This window comes from Eriocheir sinensis, chromosome 30 (genome assembly GCF_024679095.1).
Source record: "Eriocheir sinensis breed Jianghai 21 chromosome 30, ASM2467909v1, whole genome shotgun sequence".
Taxonomy (NCBI): domain Eukaryota; kingdom Metazoa; phylum Arthropoda; class Malacostraca; order Decapoda; family Varunidae; genus Eriocheir; species Eriocheir sinensis.
This window is the reverse complement of record NC_066538.1, coordinates 1394895-1411248: the sequence shown is the minus strand read 5'-3', so window position 1 is coordinate 1411248 and position 16354 is coordinate 1394895. Positions and strand designations below refer to the sequence as shown.

General features: G+C 39.8%; 1 protein-coding gene and 1 long non-coding RNA gene across 9 annotated transcripts in view; one reads left to right on the top strand and one right to left on the bottom strand.

The window, feature by feature from the left end:
- The first annotated feature begins 283 nt into the window (after window positions 1–283).
- LOC127005411 (uncharacterized) lies at window positions 284–5432 on the top strand. Of its 2 annotated transcripts, none has more exons than XR_007758501.1 (2): window positions 284–3917; window positions 4212–5432. It is a non-coding gene; the product is annotated as an uncharacterized LOC127005411 (long non-coding RNA). The 2 variants fall into 2 exon arrangements; XR_007758502.1 differs by having other exon boundaries at window positions 4065–5432.
- LOC127005410 (NADP-dependent malic enzyme-like) overlaps window positions 5257–16354 on the bottom strand; it is a 47140-nt gene continuing 36042 nt past the window's right edge. For 6 of the 7 annotated variants that reach the window (XM_050874228.1, XM_050874227.1, XM_050874233.1 and 3 more), the window contains exon 12: window positions 5257–6579. In XM_050874228.1, the coding sequence (XP_050730185.1) occupies window positions 6434–6579 (146 nt within the window). In that variant the 3' untranslated portion in view covers window positions 5257–6433. Of the gene's footprint in view, window positions 6580–13327; window positions 13455–16354 lie in introns of all 7 variants that reach the window. The other variant, XM_050874230.1, reaches the window with a different exon arrangement.

Genomic DNA, 16354 nt, shown 5'->3' with positions numbered 1-16354 from the left:
GGGGGTTAGAAGAGAGGAGGCAGAAGGAAGGAAGGGGTGAGAGGAAGAAGGGAAAGGGAAGGAAGGAAGGGAGGAGAGACGGGGTAAGGGAGGAAGGAAGGAAGAGAGAAGAAGGGAAAGGAAGAAGTGAGCAAAAGGAGAGACGGAAGGGGAGAGGGGGAGAAATGGGAAGGGAAGGAAGGAAGGAGAGAAGAGAAGGAAGGAAACGGGGGAAGGACGGAAAAGGGGGAAGGAGGGAAAAGGAAGAGGAGGGAAAGGAAGGAAAGGGAGAAGGAGGAAGGAAGGAAGGAGGAAAAGGAGGAAGAGAGGGGGAAGGAAGGAAAGGGAGAATTAAGGGAGGGAAGGAAGGAAGGGAGCAGAAGGGAGAGGAAAAGGAGGAAGGAAGGGAGAGGAGAGGGGGAAGGAAGGAAGGAAGGAAAGGGGGGAAGGAAGGAAGGGAGAGGAGAGAGAGAGAAGGAAGGAAAAGGAAGAGGAGAGAGGGAAGGAAGGAAAGAAGGAAAGGAGAGAGGACAGGGAGGAAGGAAGGAAAGGGAGAGGGCAGGAAGGAAGGAAAGGGAGAGGACAGGAAGGAAGGAAGGAAGGGAGATGACAGAGGAAAGGAAGGAAAAGGGGAAGGGAGGAAGGAAAGAAGGGAGACAGGAGGAAGGAAGGAAAGAGGGCAGGAAAGGGAGAGGGCAGGAAGGGAGGAAGGGAGGAAGGGAGGAAAGGGTTAGAAAGAAAAAGGGAGACAGGCGACTTGACATATGGTACAAATATATATTAGTTCCATTTTTATGTTTTTTTTATCTTCTACAATTTAACACACACACACACACACACACACACACACACACACACACACACACACATACACACACACACACACACGCTATACTTTTCTATTCCTTTTCTTTCTTCCTTTATTTTAATTTCTTCCTTTTACTTTATTTTTGTTGTTGTTGTTTTCATAGAGGCAGACTTTTTTTTTCCTTCTTCTTCTTCCTCTTTCGCCTTTTTTTCTCATTTTGTGTCATTTCTATCTCCTCTATTTTCTTTTATTTTATCTTTTCATTTGTCTTCATTCATTTCTCCTTCGTTTTATCTCCCTTTTCTTCCTTTTATTTTCTTCTTCCTATTTCCTGTAACTTGATTCATTCTTCCTCATTTTACATATTTCCTCTCTTTCTCTCATTCCTTTTAATTCCCTTCTTTATTCTCTGCTTCGTAATTTTGTCGTCTATCTCATATTTACAATCTTTATTCTTTTTAATTTTGTCTTCCCTTAAATTTCTTCTTCACTTCCCATCTAGTTAATTTTTGTCCTCTTTTCCTTCTTTTTCTCTTACTTGTTTTTGTTTTCTTTCATTCTTTTCCCTCATATTTTTCTTCACTTCAAAATTATCTTCCATTATCTTCCGTTCCATTCTTATATTCTTCTTCACTTCAAAATTATCTTCCATTATCCTCCGTTCCATTCTTCCATCCCTTTCACCGTCTGTGTTTCCTGCTTCACAACTCTTACGGCTTAATTCCTACCTGTTTCTATTTCCATCTTTCATTCTTGCGTTTCTTCACTTAATATCTCTTATCAGCTTAACTCTTACATATATTTCTTTTTCCTCTCATTCTTTCACTTCTCCTAAACTACATCTCTCTAATACAGCTTGAATCTTACATATCTTTATTCCAGTCTTTCACTCTTTCATCTCTCTACAACCAATCTCTTACAACTCAATTCTTACATTCTTCTATTCTTCTCCCATTCTTCCACTTCTCCTAAGCTACATCTCTCTAATACAGCTTGAATCTTACATATCTCTATTCCTATCTTTCACTCTTTCATCTCTCTACAACCAATCTCTTACAACTCAATTCTTACATTCTTCTATTCTTCTCCCATTCTTCCACTTCTCCTAAGCTACATCTCTCTAATACAGCTTGAATCTTACATATCTCTATTCAAATCTTTCACTCTTTCATCTCTCTACTACCAATCTCTTACAACTCAATTCTTACATTTATCCTTCTCTCATACACTTTAATCAACTCCTTCATCTCCCTTCATCATCAACTTCTTCATCCTCTTGGCTTAACGTTTACGCCTCGCTACGTACACACACAAGGTTCTCCCCCCTACGCCTTACACTTAGGTATGTAATAGGTAGCGTTAATCCAACTTGAAAGCATTGCGTCGGATAGGAAGCTCGGAAATGACACTACGATAGCTTGGCGGAGGAGCAGGTCTGGCGTTTATAAAAATTTGGCAAACGCACATGATAGTAGAAGCAATAGTAGTAGTAGTAGTAGTAGTAGTAGTAGTATGGGAACTCTTTAGCTAATACTACATCCAGCTTGAAAAAATATAGGGAATTGTATCTCGTTCTCTCTCTCTCTCTCTCTCTCTCTCGGATAAGAAAATAAACACTCACTTTTTCTAGAGAGGATTGAGGTGTGTGTGTGTGTGTGTGTGTGTGTGTGTGTGTGTGTGTGTAGGATTCTCAACAGTAACCAGGAACAATAACTAGGATTCTTCATCTCCTACATATCCTACACTCCCTGCAGTAGGATATCTAGGATCTAAGTAAGCCATAGGGCACTGAGGATTTAGATGCAGCAAAATTTCCCCCAAGAACTGATATCCTATGCTTCTTATATGTCCTAAACTCCTTATTTTAGGATACAGAAAGGATCTAAGGACATAGGTGCTGTAAATTCTCCATGAACTGATATCCTACATTCTCTCAAAGGATGCACAAAGGATCTAAAGGATATTGGGTGTTGGAAAGGATCTAACTCCACATAATAGGATCTAGAAAGGTGTTGCAAAGGTTCCAACTCCACATAAAAGGATCTAGAAAGGATATTAGGTGTTTGCAAAGGTTCTAACTCCACATAAAAGGATTTGGAGAGGATATTGAGTGTTTGGAAAGGTTCTAACTCCACATAAAAGGATCTGGAGAGGATATTGAGTGTTGCAAAGGTTCTAACTCCACATAAAAGGATTTGGAGAGGATATTGAGTGTTGCAAAGGTTCTAACTCCACATAAAAGGATTTGGAGAGGATGTTGAGTGTTGCAAAGATTCTAACTCCACATAAAAGGATTTGGAGAGGATATTGAGTGTCGCAAAGGTTCTAACTCCACATAAAAGCATACCAACACTTGAATCCTAATGTGAGACTAAAGAAGGAGGTTTGAATGCTCTTCGTCTTCAAGTACAGGGGACAAGGGAATCAAATGCTCTTTTAAACTGAGATGGTTATACTCTTGTTGTCGTTTTGATACATTTCATTTTGGGCTTAAATCTTAGACGTTACAAGTTCACAAAAATATACATCTACGAATTTTTATGGAGGAGGAAGAAGAAGAGGAGGAGGAAGGAAGGGAAAGGAAGGAAGAGGAGGAGGAGGAAGGAAAAGGAAGGGAAAAGGAAGGGAAGGGAAGGGAAACAGAAGGAGGAGGAGGAAGGATGGTGAAGGAAAAGGAAGGGAAGGAAAGGAAGGAGGAGGAGGAGGAGGAGAAAAAGATAGGATAATGAAGGAAAAGGAAGAGAAAAGGAAGGGAAAGGAGGAAAGGAAAGGGAAAATGAAGGAAAAGGAAGGGAAAGGAGGAAAACAGACCAAGCTAAATTTAATAACAATGTGACACTATCCATTTTTTTTTTGGAAACAATGAACTCAAAACAACACACACACACACACACACACACACACACACACACACACACACACACACACACACACACACACAAACTCACACAATGCAAAATTCTAATAACATAACTTCCACAGGCAAAAAAAAAACAAAAAACAAAAAAAAACATAAGTATACCAGCATCTTGTATAGCAACAGAGTGAGTGAGTGGATGGAAGCTGACAGTCTCCCGAAATCAGGTCAGTTTATAATGGCGTAAATAATTATGTTGGATAAGTAATTAAGGTGTTGTCAGGAGGGAGCGGAGAGTAGATAGGCCTTCTCTCTTGATTGAATGCAGCGGAGAGGGGGTTGACAGACTGGTAGATAGGACAGGCATGTGTGTGTTTGTGGGTATGTGTGTGACAGCGTAAATATAGACCAATCACTAAGGTGTTGTCAGGAGGGAGCGGAGAGTAGATAGGCCTTCTCTCTTGATTGAATACAGCGGAAAGGGGGTTGACAGACTGGTAGATAGGACAGACGTGTGTGTGTTTGTGAGTACGTGTGTGACAGCGTAAATATAGACCAATCACTTAGGTGTTGTCAGGAGGAAGCAGAGGGTAGATAAGCCTTCTCTCTTGATTGAATACAGCGGAAAGGGGGTTGACAGACTGGTAGATAGGACAGGCATGTGTGTGTTTGTGGGTATGTGTGTGACAGCGTAAATATAGACCAATCACTTAGGTGTTGTCAGGAGGGAGCGGAGAGTAGATAGGCCTTCTCTCTTGATTGAATGCAGCGGAAAGGCAGTAGACAGACGAAGAAGATAGTCAGAATAGATAGTTAGAAGATAGACAGAATAGCATAGTGATGTAAAGAATTAAGTGTTTGAGGCTACGTGCGTGATGGCGTAAATTATCAAGTCTGGTCGTTTACATTTTAATAATCTAATACCATTCTTCCATTAATCAAACACATCAGGAACAAGTCTAGAATCAGGTATATAGACAGATAGACAGGTGTGTGTGTGGGCGCATATGTATCAGAGCAACAATCGCATACTCTTCCCTGTAAGTCGAGAGGGGAGGGACAAAGCTACAGGTGACAGATGGGCAGGTGTGTGCAGGTGTGTGTGGGCGCATATGTATCAGAGCAACAATAGCATACTCTTCCCTGTAAGTCGAGAGGGGAGAGACAAAGCTACAGGTAACAGGAAGGGAGGTGTGTGCAGGTGTGAGGGGGCACATATGTATCAGAAAGACCTCATATCACAAAGCAGTGCAGTGTCATCGTGCCTCTACCCAACAACCCTGAGAAGCAACTGTTTAGTGAAGTGGGCACAGAAAATAGAACATCTTTTAATCTATAGGCCTAGCATTCATTTCTCTTATAGTATAGATGTCCGACACAGCCCTCGGTGACGCGTGCAAGGCTACGTGGCGGCTAATGTGACGTCTATAGTGCGCGGAAAATAATAACGTTAATAAGAAGAGTAATGATGGTAATTTCTCTAGCGATGAGCTGATGTGGAGGTTAGGTGGAATAATGTGTGTGGATGTATAAATGTGTGTGTGTGCGTGTGTGTGTGTTTGGCTTATGTAAGAGAGGTGCGTGTGTGTGTTTTTATATATGTTTTCTTTTCTGTGTTTGTGTGTGTGTGTGTGTGTGTGTGTGTGTGTGTGTGTATGTGTGTGTGTGTGTTTAATTCATCCATGCATTTTTTTTTTTTTTAATTTCTTTTGCTCTCTTTCCCTCTCCCTCTCCCTCTCTCTCTCTCTCTCTCTCTCTCTCTCTCTCTCTCTCACACACACACACACAGTTTACAAGCATGGTTTTATATACAAGTTACAAGTCTTATCAGTCCACCTCCAAACATGTTATTTTCCATTAATTACTTCTCTGCATTTTCTCCTAACTCTCCTCTTCTGTCATTAATATACATCAATCATAACATCAACCGTCTATAGTTTCATATTGTCAAGTAACTCTTATACCCTCTAATTACTGTATTCAAGCTTCCTCAAATCACACTCCTGTTTAATTGCCTCCCAGCTCTCTCTCACTCTCTGTCCCTCTGTTTAATCGCCTCCCAGCTCTCTCTCACTCTCTGTCTCTCTGTTTAACGCCTCCCAGCTCTCTCTCACTCTCTGTCTCTCTGTTTAACGCCTCCCAGCTCTCTCTCTCTCTCTCTCTGTCTCTCTGTTTAATCACCTCCCAGCTCTCTCACTCTGTCTCTGTCTCATATTTACATTTTCCGACATACGGTTCCTCCTGGTTTGGTTGACTCGGACAGACACGACAGACTTACCAGCACACAGACACATATCGGATACATATATAAGACCCTTCGGACAGACACATGAGAGGTCTTGGTGGTTTTGTATGGAGTATCAGCAGTATAAGTAGTAGTAGTAGTAGTAGTAGTAGTAGTAGTAGTAGTAGAAGTAGTAGTAGTAATCGTCATCATCAGAATGGTATTGGGGTAGAACGCTGGTGGTGGTGGTGGTGGTGGTATTGTGTTCATTATTTTTCTTGTTTTTTTTTCTTATTTTCTTTTATTATTTCTATTGTTTTTTTTGCTGTTCCTCTCACTGATTTTCTTGTCCGTGTTTCTTAATTTTTCTTCATTTATTTTCTTTGTTTTTTTTTGTTATGATTTTCTTTTTATTTCTACTTTCCCATTTTTCTCTTCCATCTCTCTCTTTATCGCATTTGCTTCTGTTATCCTCCGCACTTCCATCCCCCCTTCTCCTTCGCTTCACCACCAATCCGATCATCCTTCCGCCACAACAGGGCAGCGACGCGAGGCTCCATCTTATTTACGCACTCTTGGGGTCAAACTTGGTCAGGTCGGGCCAGGTCCAGGTCGTGGGGATAGCTGAGTGGGTGTCGTAATCAAAATTGTACTGCTGGTCCTCGATGAACTTGGTGAGATCCTTGGGCTGAGGGTAGGTGGACGCTATGCCTGGAAACGGAGGGAACGGATGGTGAGGTGACAGCAGTGGTGGTGGAAGGGATGGTGATGATGGTGGTGGTGATGATGGGAGGGGGTTGACGGAGAGATGAAAGAACGAAGGAAAATGAGTGTAGAGAAGTTGTGAGCAGTTGGAGATGAGAGAGAGAGAGAGGAGGAGAGAGACAGAACCAGTCACTTAGAGAAAATAGATGGTGTTGATGGTGGAAGGGATGGTGATGGTGTGGATCGGGGTTGATGGAGAGGTGAAAGAAGGAAGGAAAAATGAGCACAGAGGAAAAGTTGTGCAGTGCGTAAACAGTTAGAGATAAGAGAGAGAGAGAGAAGGAGAGACATAGAACTAGTCGCTTAGAGAAAATAGATGGTGTTGATGGTGGTGTTGATGGTGGTGGTATATGCATGTATTTTTTTTTTTTTTTTACTCTAATGTTATCTCCAAATTCTTATAACTCCTTCTTCTTATAATTCAATCTACTCAGCTATCATATCTTTTCTTTTTTTCTTCTTCATGAATAATATATTTTGGTGATATATAATCTCTGGTCTTCCCTTCAACTCCTTCTCTGTTTCCTCACTTAATAATTATCTTTCTAATCTTATTTTCTACATACTTAATTGTTTTTCTTTTGTCTACTTTGGTAATGGATTTTATTTGGGCTTTACTCAAGTGATTTTGTTTATATTCTGAATTTATTATTATATTTCTCTGATTATGTTGATGTTAATTTTGCTTCTATATATTAATTGTCAAGTCTGTAACATTTTTTGGCCTTTACTCAAGTGATTTTGTTTATATTCTGAAGTTTCTGAGTGAGAGAATTCATTATTATATTTCTTTCACTATGTTCATGTTAATTTTGCTTCTATATATTAAATGTCAACTCTGTAACATTTTTTGGCCTTTACTCAAGTGATTTTGTTTTTATTCTGAAGTTTCTGAGTGAGAGGATTTATTATCATATTTCTTTCACTATGTTGATGTTAATTTTGCTTCTATATATTAAATGTCAACTCTGTAACATTTTTGGGCCTTTACTCAAGTGATTTTGTTTATATTCTGAAGTTTCTGAGTGAGAGGATTCATTATTATATTTCTTTCACTGTGTTCATGTTAATTTTGTGTGTATATACATTAATTGTCAACTCGGTAACATTCATAGCTGTGTTAATCTGTAATTTCTACTTAAGAGCTATCATGTTACTCTACTTTATATACATACTTCAAGTTATATTCATGTATAGTTATTGATGCTGTGAGTAATTGAAACCAGGGGTGTGGAGTCGGAGTCGGAGTCGGAGTCGAGGAGTCGAGGAGTCGGCTACTTTTGGCCGGAGTCGGAGTCGGAGTCGGAGTCGGAATTGGAGTCAGAGTCGGAGTCGGAGTCGGAGTCGGAATTGGAGTCAGAGTCGGAGTCGGAGTCGGAGTCGGAGTCGGTAAAAATATGAGCGACTCCGACTCCTTTACGTGCTAATTTTTTTAGTAAAGATTTCACTTCATGGAGATTCTTACAAATTGGGAGAAATTGACGTTTTGGAAGATATGTCCAATCAAACAGTCTGCGGGAATATTGGTATTTTTAATATTTTTTCATGCTTTTTATTTTGTATTTTCTTGAGGATATACCTTAAGGAAGGAGGGCGGTACATGCCGCAACAACCACCCTGACAACAGATAGTACAGGTATCCCTTTTGCCATATTTTATGGTGTTTTGCATGAGCTAATGTGTATATTTAATTCTATCATGGAGGATAATTGCTAAGTGATATCCAAGGATGGTAAAAAAAAAAATATATATATATATATATATATATATATATATATATATATATATATATATATATATATATATATATATCATACTGTAAAAAAAAAAAAAAAAACGGAGTCGGAGTCGGAGTCGGAGTCGGAGTCGCAACCTTCAAATTTCCTGGAGTCGGAGTCGGAGTCGGAGTCGCAACATTTAAATTTACTGGAGTCGGAGTCGGAGTCGGAGTCGCAACATTTAAATTTACTGGAGTCGGAGTCGCAACATTTAAATTTACTGGAGTCGGAGTCGGAGTCGGAGTTTTGAAAATCCGACTCCACACCCCTGATTGAAACATGTTAAAACTATATGAATGCATGAGTGTCTCGTTAAAATGCCCTTGAAATTTGTGATGGCGATGAAAACTGAACTTATATCAAATCAACTTCAAGAACTTTTTTTATATATGTTTTTTTTGATGCAGTGAGTGATCAAAAGAATGTTAGACTACTGGAATGAATGAATGAATGGCTTCTTTTAATTTTGTTGATATCTGTGATGGCGATGAAAACTGAACTTATATCAAATCAACTTCAAGAACTTTTTTATATATGTTTTTTTTGATGCAGTGAGTGATTAAAAGATTGTTAGACTACTGGAATGAATGAATGAATGAATGGCTTCTTTTAATTCTGTTGATATCTGTGATGGTGATGAAAACTGAACTTATATCAAATCAACTTCAAGAACTTTTTTTATATATGTTTTTTTTGATGCAGTGAGTGATCAAAAGAATGTTAGACTACTGGAATGAATGAGTGAATGGCTTCTTATAATTCTGTTGATATCTGTGATGGCGATGAAAACTGAACTTATATCAAATCAACTTCAAGAACTTTTTTTATATATATACTTTTTGATGCAGTGAGTGATCAAAAGAATGTTAGACTGCTGGAATGAATGACTGAATGGCTTCTTTTAATTCTGTTGATATCTGTGATGGCGATGAAAACTGAACTTATATCAAATCAACTTAAGAACTTTTTTTATATATGTTTTTTTTGATGCAGTGAGTGATCAAAAGAATGTTAGACTACTTGAATGAATGAGTGAATGGCTTCTTTTAATTCAGTCGATATCTGTGATGGCGATGAAAACTGAACTTATATCAAATCAACTTCAAGAACTTTTTTATATGTTTTTTTTTTGATGCAGTGAGTGATTAAAAGAATGTTAGACTACTTGAATGAATGAGTGAATGGCTTCTTATAATTCTGTTGATATCTGTGATGGCGATGAAAACTGAACTTATATCAAATCAACTTCAAGAACTTTTTTTATATATATACTTTTTGATGCAGTGAGTGATCAAAAGAATGTTAGACTGCTGGAATGAATGAATGAATGAATGGCTTCTTTTAATTCTGTTGATATCTGTGATGGCGATGAAAACTGAACTTATATCAAATCAACTTCAAGAACTTTTTTTATATATGTTTTTTTTTATGCAGTGAGTCATCAAAAGAATGTTAGACTACTGGAATGAATGAATGAATGGCTTCTTTTAGTTCTGTTGATATCTGTGATGGCGATGAAAACTGAACTTATATCAAATCAACTTAAGAACTTTTTTTATATATGTTTTTTTTGATGCAGTGAGTCATCAAAAGAATGTTAGACTACTGGAATGAATGAATGAATGGCTTCTTTTAATTCTGTTGATATCTGTGATGGCGATGAAAACTGAACTTATATCAAATCAACTTCAAGAACCTTTTTTATATATGTTTTTTTTATGCAGTGAGTCATCAAAAGAATGTTAGACTACTTGAATGAATGACTTTTTAAACCTATCTTCAAATCAAGTATGGTTATGAAAACTTAAACTTACATCAAATCAACTCAACAACATAAACAAACAAACAAATTAAAAACCAAACAATATCATAATCAATCTTAAAACAAGGGATAGAGAGAGAGGGAAGGGTGAGGGAAGGAAAGGGAAAATGTGCACCCAACCAAACTTGCAATACAATATCATAATTTATTTTTAACGAGGGAAAGAGAGGTAAGGAGGGAGGGAACAAGGGAAACAGTGCAACCGAAACGCATACTAACCAGCGCAAACCAACCATCTGAGTACAAGGGATGGCGACCAGGGAAAGGGTGCGGAACAATATTATAACCAATCTTCAACAAGGGAGGGAGGGAGAGAGAGAGGGAGGGAAGGAATAAGGGAAAGAATGAGCCCTTAACTCACACTAACCTGCGCAAACCAACCATCAGAGTACAAGGGATGGCGACCAGGGAGAGGATGCAAAACAGTATCATTACCAATCCTCAACAAGGGAGAAAGGGAGGAAGGGAGGGAGCGAACAAGGGAAACAGTGCACCCTGAACTCACACTATCCTCTGCAAATCACCCAAGCAACCACCACTGTATAGAGGATGGTAGCCAAGGATAGGGTGCAGGATAAGGGATGGGGACTGGGGGAGAGGAGAGCAGAGTGAGGATGCAGGAGGGTGAGGAGAGGAGGGCAAGGAAAGGGTGCAGGATAAGGGAAGGGAGAGAGCCCAGAGCAGGGTGAGGAAAGGGTGGATGATGAATAAGAGAAGGGAAGGGAGGGAGTGGATAGCAACGGGCGTAACTTTCCGCTGGGTGAGTGGGTAAGGGACGGAAACGGCTGGTAATTCCGAGCACTGGTGGAAATCAATCAACCAAAACAGCCATAAATCAATCATAAATCAATACCAGGGAGAAATTGAGGTTAGTGAAATGCCTTAACTGATGCAAACTAACAGAAAATAAATAAGAATAAATGAGAATAAATGAGAATAAATAAAAATCAACCATATAACCTCAAATCACAAGTTTTCTCGGCATCAAAAACTATCGTCGAATTCAGAAAACTCGTCATTATAACAAAGGGAAAAATGAGACAAATTAATGAGTAACTATGAATTGTACAAACCCTTTCAAGATTCACAACCACCACCACCACCACCAACACAGACAAACTACACAATTTTTCTCGGCATTAAAAACTCGTCGAATTCGGAAAACTCATCATTATAACAAAGGGAATAATGAGACAAATTAATGAGTAACTATGAATCGTATGACATCACTCAAGATTCACCACCACCACCACCACCACCACCTCCACAGACAAACTACATAAGGATTCTCGGCATTAAGCAAGTTATCGTCAAAATCAGAAAACTCATCATTATAAAACAAAGGGAAAAACGTCGTTGATGATATTACAAACTTCTACTTGACAGGGCGATGAGTTCTTACAGGTACACAAGTATTGACAGCATGTTCTATATAATTCTAATGTGGTGTTGGTTGGTGATGATGGTGGTGATGGTGGTGGTGTATCTCTCTGTGTCAATGAGCAAGGTGGTGGTGATTGCGGTGGTGGTGGTGGTGGTGGTGATGGTGGTGTATTTCTCTGTATCAATGAGCAAGGTGGTGATGGTGGTGGTGGTGGTGGTGATGGTGGTGATGACTGCGGTGGAACTGTATCTCTGTGTATCAATGTATGAGGTTGTGAGGCTAGATGGTGGTGATGGTGGTGGTGGTGGTGGTGGTGGTGGTGGTTATTCAGGTCTATGTATGAAGGCTGCTGTTGTACCTATGCTCTGTAGCGCTTCAACAAGTTCCTCTATAAACTAAAAACCATTCCCATAAAAACCGTCAATATAAAGACAACATGATAATTAAATGTTACCCGAAGAATCTGTGCGCTAAAAAAAATTAATTCACAAGTTAAAAAAAAAATTAATAATGTACAGACAACTCCAACCCTCAGCGGAAGAATGGAGTCTCGGAAATACCCTCCACACAGCCTTAGCGGAGGAGCTGTCGTGAGTGAGGGATCTAACTGCTTATAAGATGTTTGCTGATACGGTGTTGATACTTAAGAAGCATTAGGAGAAGCACTCGGCAGGATTTTACATCATTTTCATTATTTTTCATTTTATCATCAATCTCTTTTGGCTACTCTTCACTTTTATCTTTTTATAGGAGCGGCGAGTACCGGGCTTTATTTTCCGTACTCCTTTTATTGCCCTTCAGCCGTGTCCTCTGATGTGAAAAAAGGAAGAAAGAAAAAAAAATCTATGCCCTTAATCTGGTTACCGTAAAAAGAAATAAAGCCGAAAGTGCTGCTCCTGACGTTGATTCTTAAGGCTGATGATCAAGACACTTAACACTCAGTACCGTCTTAAGTCAGAAACGTAAGTCGGCATGCAGGACTATATCTATCATGCAGGGTGCTGAGCGTATCATGGGTCAGGCCGAGATTAGCGTGGGTGAGGGAGAGGCGCGGTGTGAGGGCAGGAGTCTCGTAATGCCAACTCATTATTATGCATTACTACGCACCCTTCCAATTACCAAGTGCTCGTGGTGGGGGGGATAAACTAGGTATGAACAAGTCTTGAATCTTTACTTAAATTCTTCATACCTTCATATTTCAACTCCAGTCATTTCCCGTACGACAACCACCTGGTATTGGAAAACTGCATAGTGGATAATCAGTCAATTACCAAGTGCTTGTGGTGGGAGGGATAAACTAGGTATGAACAAGTCTTGAATCTTTACTCAAATTCTTCATACCTTCATATTTCAACTCCAGTCATTTCCCGTACGACAACCACCTGGTATTGGAAAACTGTATAGGTATGAATCAGTCCATTACCAAGTGCTTGTGGTGGGAGGGATAAACTAGGTATGAACAAGTTTTGAATCTTTACTTAAATTCTTCATACCTTCATACTTCAACTTCAGTCATTTCCCGTAACACAACCACTTGGTATTGGAAAACTGTATAGGAAGGAATCAGCGAGGCAGCGTGGAGTAGATCGAGCGCTAGAACTAACAGGCAGAACACAGGTAAACACAACAACACAGGCATGCACACTGTTACAAGAGTGTGTGGTGCATGCAAGGGCCAAGGCTGCGGCGGGGCGGCCTGACGGAGCTTACTGTCATGCGGCCTAAAGCTTGGGCCAGGAGTAGACTTTGGGGAGGGCAGACCCATAGTGATAGTCATAGAGCTGAGCCTTTATGAAGTCAGCAATGTTCTTGGGTTGGGGGTAAACGGAAGCTATGCCTGCAAGTGTGGGGTCAGGGTTACAAGAGGTTAGTTCAGTTCCGGCAGCTGGCTCTTGTGTTGTAGCTGTGAAATCCAACACAGAACCTAACCTAACCTAACCTAGCCTACCATAACTTAATGTTGCTATCTCTCTATGCCTCTGTAGCTGTGAAAACCAACACAGCTTCCTCCTATACAAGCCACAGCAAAGCCACTCTCCCTGATCTACTCACTACACAGCCTCAGAACCTAACCTAACCTAACCTAACCTACCATACCTTAACGTAACTATCCCTCTATGCCTCTGTAGCTGTGATAACCAACACAGCTTCCTCCTATACAAGCTACAGCAAAGTCACACTCCCTGATCTTCTCACTACACAGCCTCAGAACCTAACCTAACCTAACCTAGCCTACCATACCTTAACCTAAACTATCCCTCTATGCCTCTGAAAACCAACACAGCTCCCTCTGTTACTAGCCACAGCAAAGCCACACTGCCTGACCCTCTCTCTTCTCACCATCAGAACCTAACGTAACCTAACCTAGCCTACCATAACTGAACCTAACCTATTCCTCCATGCCTCTGTAGCTGTGAGAACCAACACAGCTTCCTCTTATACTAGTCAACAAGATCCTGATCCTCAAACTATACAGCCTCAGAACCTAACCTAACCTAGCTCACCAGAATTTAACCTAAACTATTCCTCCATGTCTCTGTAGCTGTGAGAATCAACACAGCTTCCTCCTATACAAGCCACAGGAAAGCCCACTGCCTGACCCTCTCTCTACTCACCATCAGAACCTAACCTAACCTAACCAAACCTAACCTAAACTATCCCTCTTTGCCTCTGTAGCAGTGGGAACCAACACAACTCCCTCATTTACAAGCCATAGCAAAACCACACTGCCTTCTACAGAGCTAACCTATCCTAACCTATTCCTCTGTAGCCGTGAGAACCAACACAGCTTCCGTCAATCCAAGCCACAGCCACACCTCACAGCAAACCCACACTCTGATTCTCTAACACCACAGCCTCAGAACCTAACCTAACCTAACTCTGCCTGTAACTGTATGCCTCTGATGCTCTGTTCCTTTCAGCCATCAGCTCTTTAACCTAACCAGACTGTCCGCTCATCCCATCAAGCATTCCGTCTATCCGTCTATTCCCAAAAGAGGATGACCACAGTAAAAGCATTTCCCATGTTCCCTGTCTTTGCACCCCCCCTCGGTACACTCCATCTCTCTATCAATCTTCATCTCCAGTGGCTGTTCCCTAAAGAGGATGACCACAGTATAAGCATTTCCCATCTCCCTGTCTTTGCACCCCCTCTCGGTACACTCCATCCCTCTGTCTATTTCAATCCCCAGCAGCTGTTCCCTAAAGAGGATGACCACAGTAAAAGCATCTCCCATCATCCCTGTCTATGCACCCCTCTCGGTACACTCCCTCCCCTGCCTACCCACATACCAACTCTCTCTCTCCAATACTCATCCACTCTATTGCTCCCTTTCCCTGGTGGAGTCCCGGGTGACAGACACGGTAAACTAGAGTGTAGCTAAAACAATAAGCCTGTGAACTACAAGCCTGACACTCACCCATCTATTCACTATATGTATTTGTATTACTATGAGGATTATTAGTACGGTACATGTTTTGGTAGTTATAAGATTTTCCGCAAAGCAACACAAGCCAGTATCAAAGCCTGAACACTCTAACACTCTATTACTCTTTATATATAGTTTTTTTGTACTAATTTCTGCTCTCATAATTTGCCTACAAGCTGAAAACCAATGGAAAGATCTTACAACCTCACAAACACTACTCGGGTTAATGATTCTTTCCTCTATTAAAATTTCTATACATGTTTTTTTTGCACTATTTTCCATTCTGATAATTTCCCTACAAGCTGAAAACCAATGGAAAGATCTTAAAACCTCACAAACTCTACTCGGGTTAACGATTCTTTGGGATTTTCCTCTATTGCAATTTCTATACATGTTTTTCCACTATTTTCCATTCTGATAATTTCCCTACAAGCTGAAAACCAAAGGATAGATCTTAAAACTTATACTCTACTTGGGTTAGTGAGTCTTTTTTTTGTTTTCTCGGACACGGAGAGCCACCAGCGTCAAGCCCTTCGGAAAGCTGTGTGTTTAGGAAGTGTAAAGATTAAAGCCTGCAAAATATCTGCTTTGGGTTTAGACATGGTGAAGCACAGCTGAGACTCACAAGCCGTTTAGATGCCGGAACACTGAATAAATAGAAAAAAAATAGACAGACTGAAGGAAATGTTTAAACTATGCTGCAAAATTGTGTAATGTTCAGGTAAAAAAAGGCAGACTGAAGAAAATGTTTAAACTATGCTGTAAAACTGTGTAAATGTTAAAAAATGATAGACTGAAGGAAATGTTTGAACTATGCTGTAAAATTATGTAAATGTTGAAAAATGATAGACAGACTGAAGAAAATGTTTAAACTATGCTGTAAAATTATGTAAATGTTAAAAAATGATAGACAGACTGAGAGAAATGTTTGAACTATACTGAAAAATTATGTAAATGTTGAAAAATGATAGACAGACTGAAGAAAATGTTTAAACTATGCTGTAAAATTATGTAAATGTTAAAAAATGATGTACAGACTGAGAGAAATGTTTGAACTATGCAGTAAAATTCTGTAAATGTTGAAAACTGATAGACAGACTGAGAAAAATGTTTAAATTATACTGAAAAATTGTGTAAATGTTGAAAAATGATAGACAGACTGAAGAAAATGTTTAAACTATGCTGAATAATTATGTAAATGTTGAAAAATGATAGACAGACTGAAGAAAATGTTTAAACTATGCTGAAAAATTATGTAAATGTTGAAAAATGATAGACAGACTGAAGAAAATGTTTAAACTATGCTGAA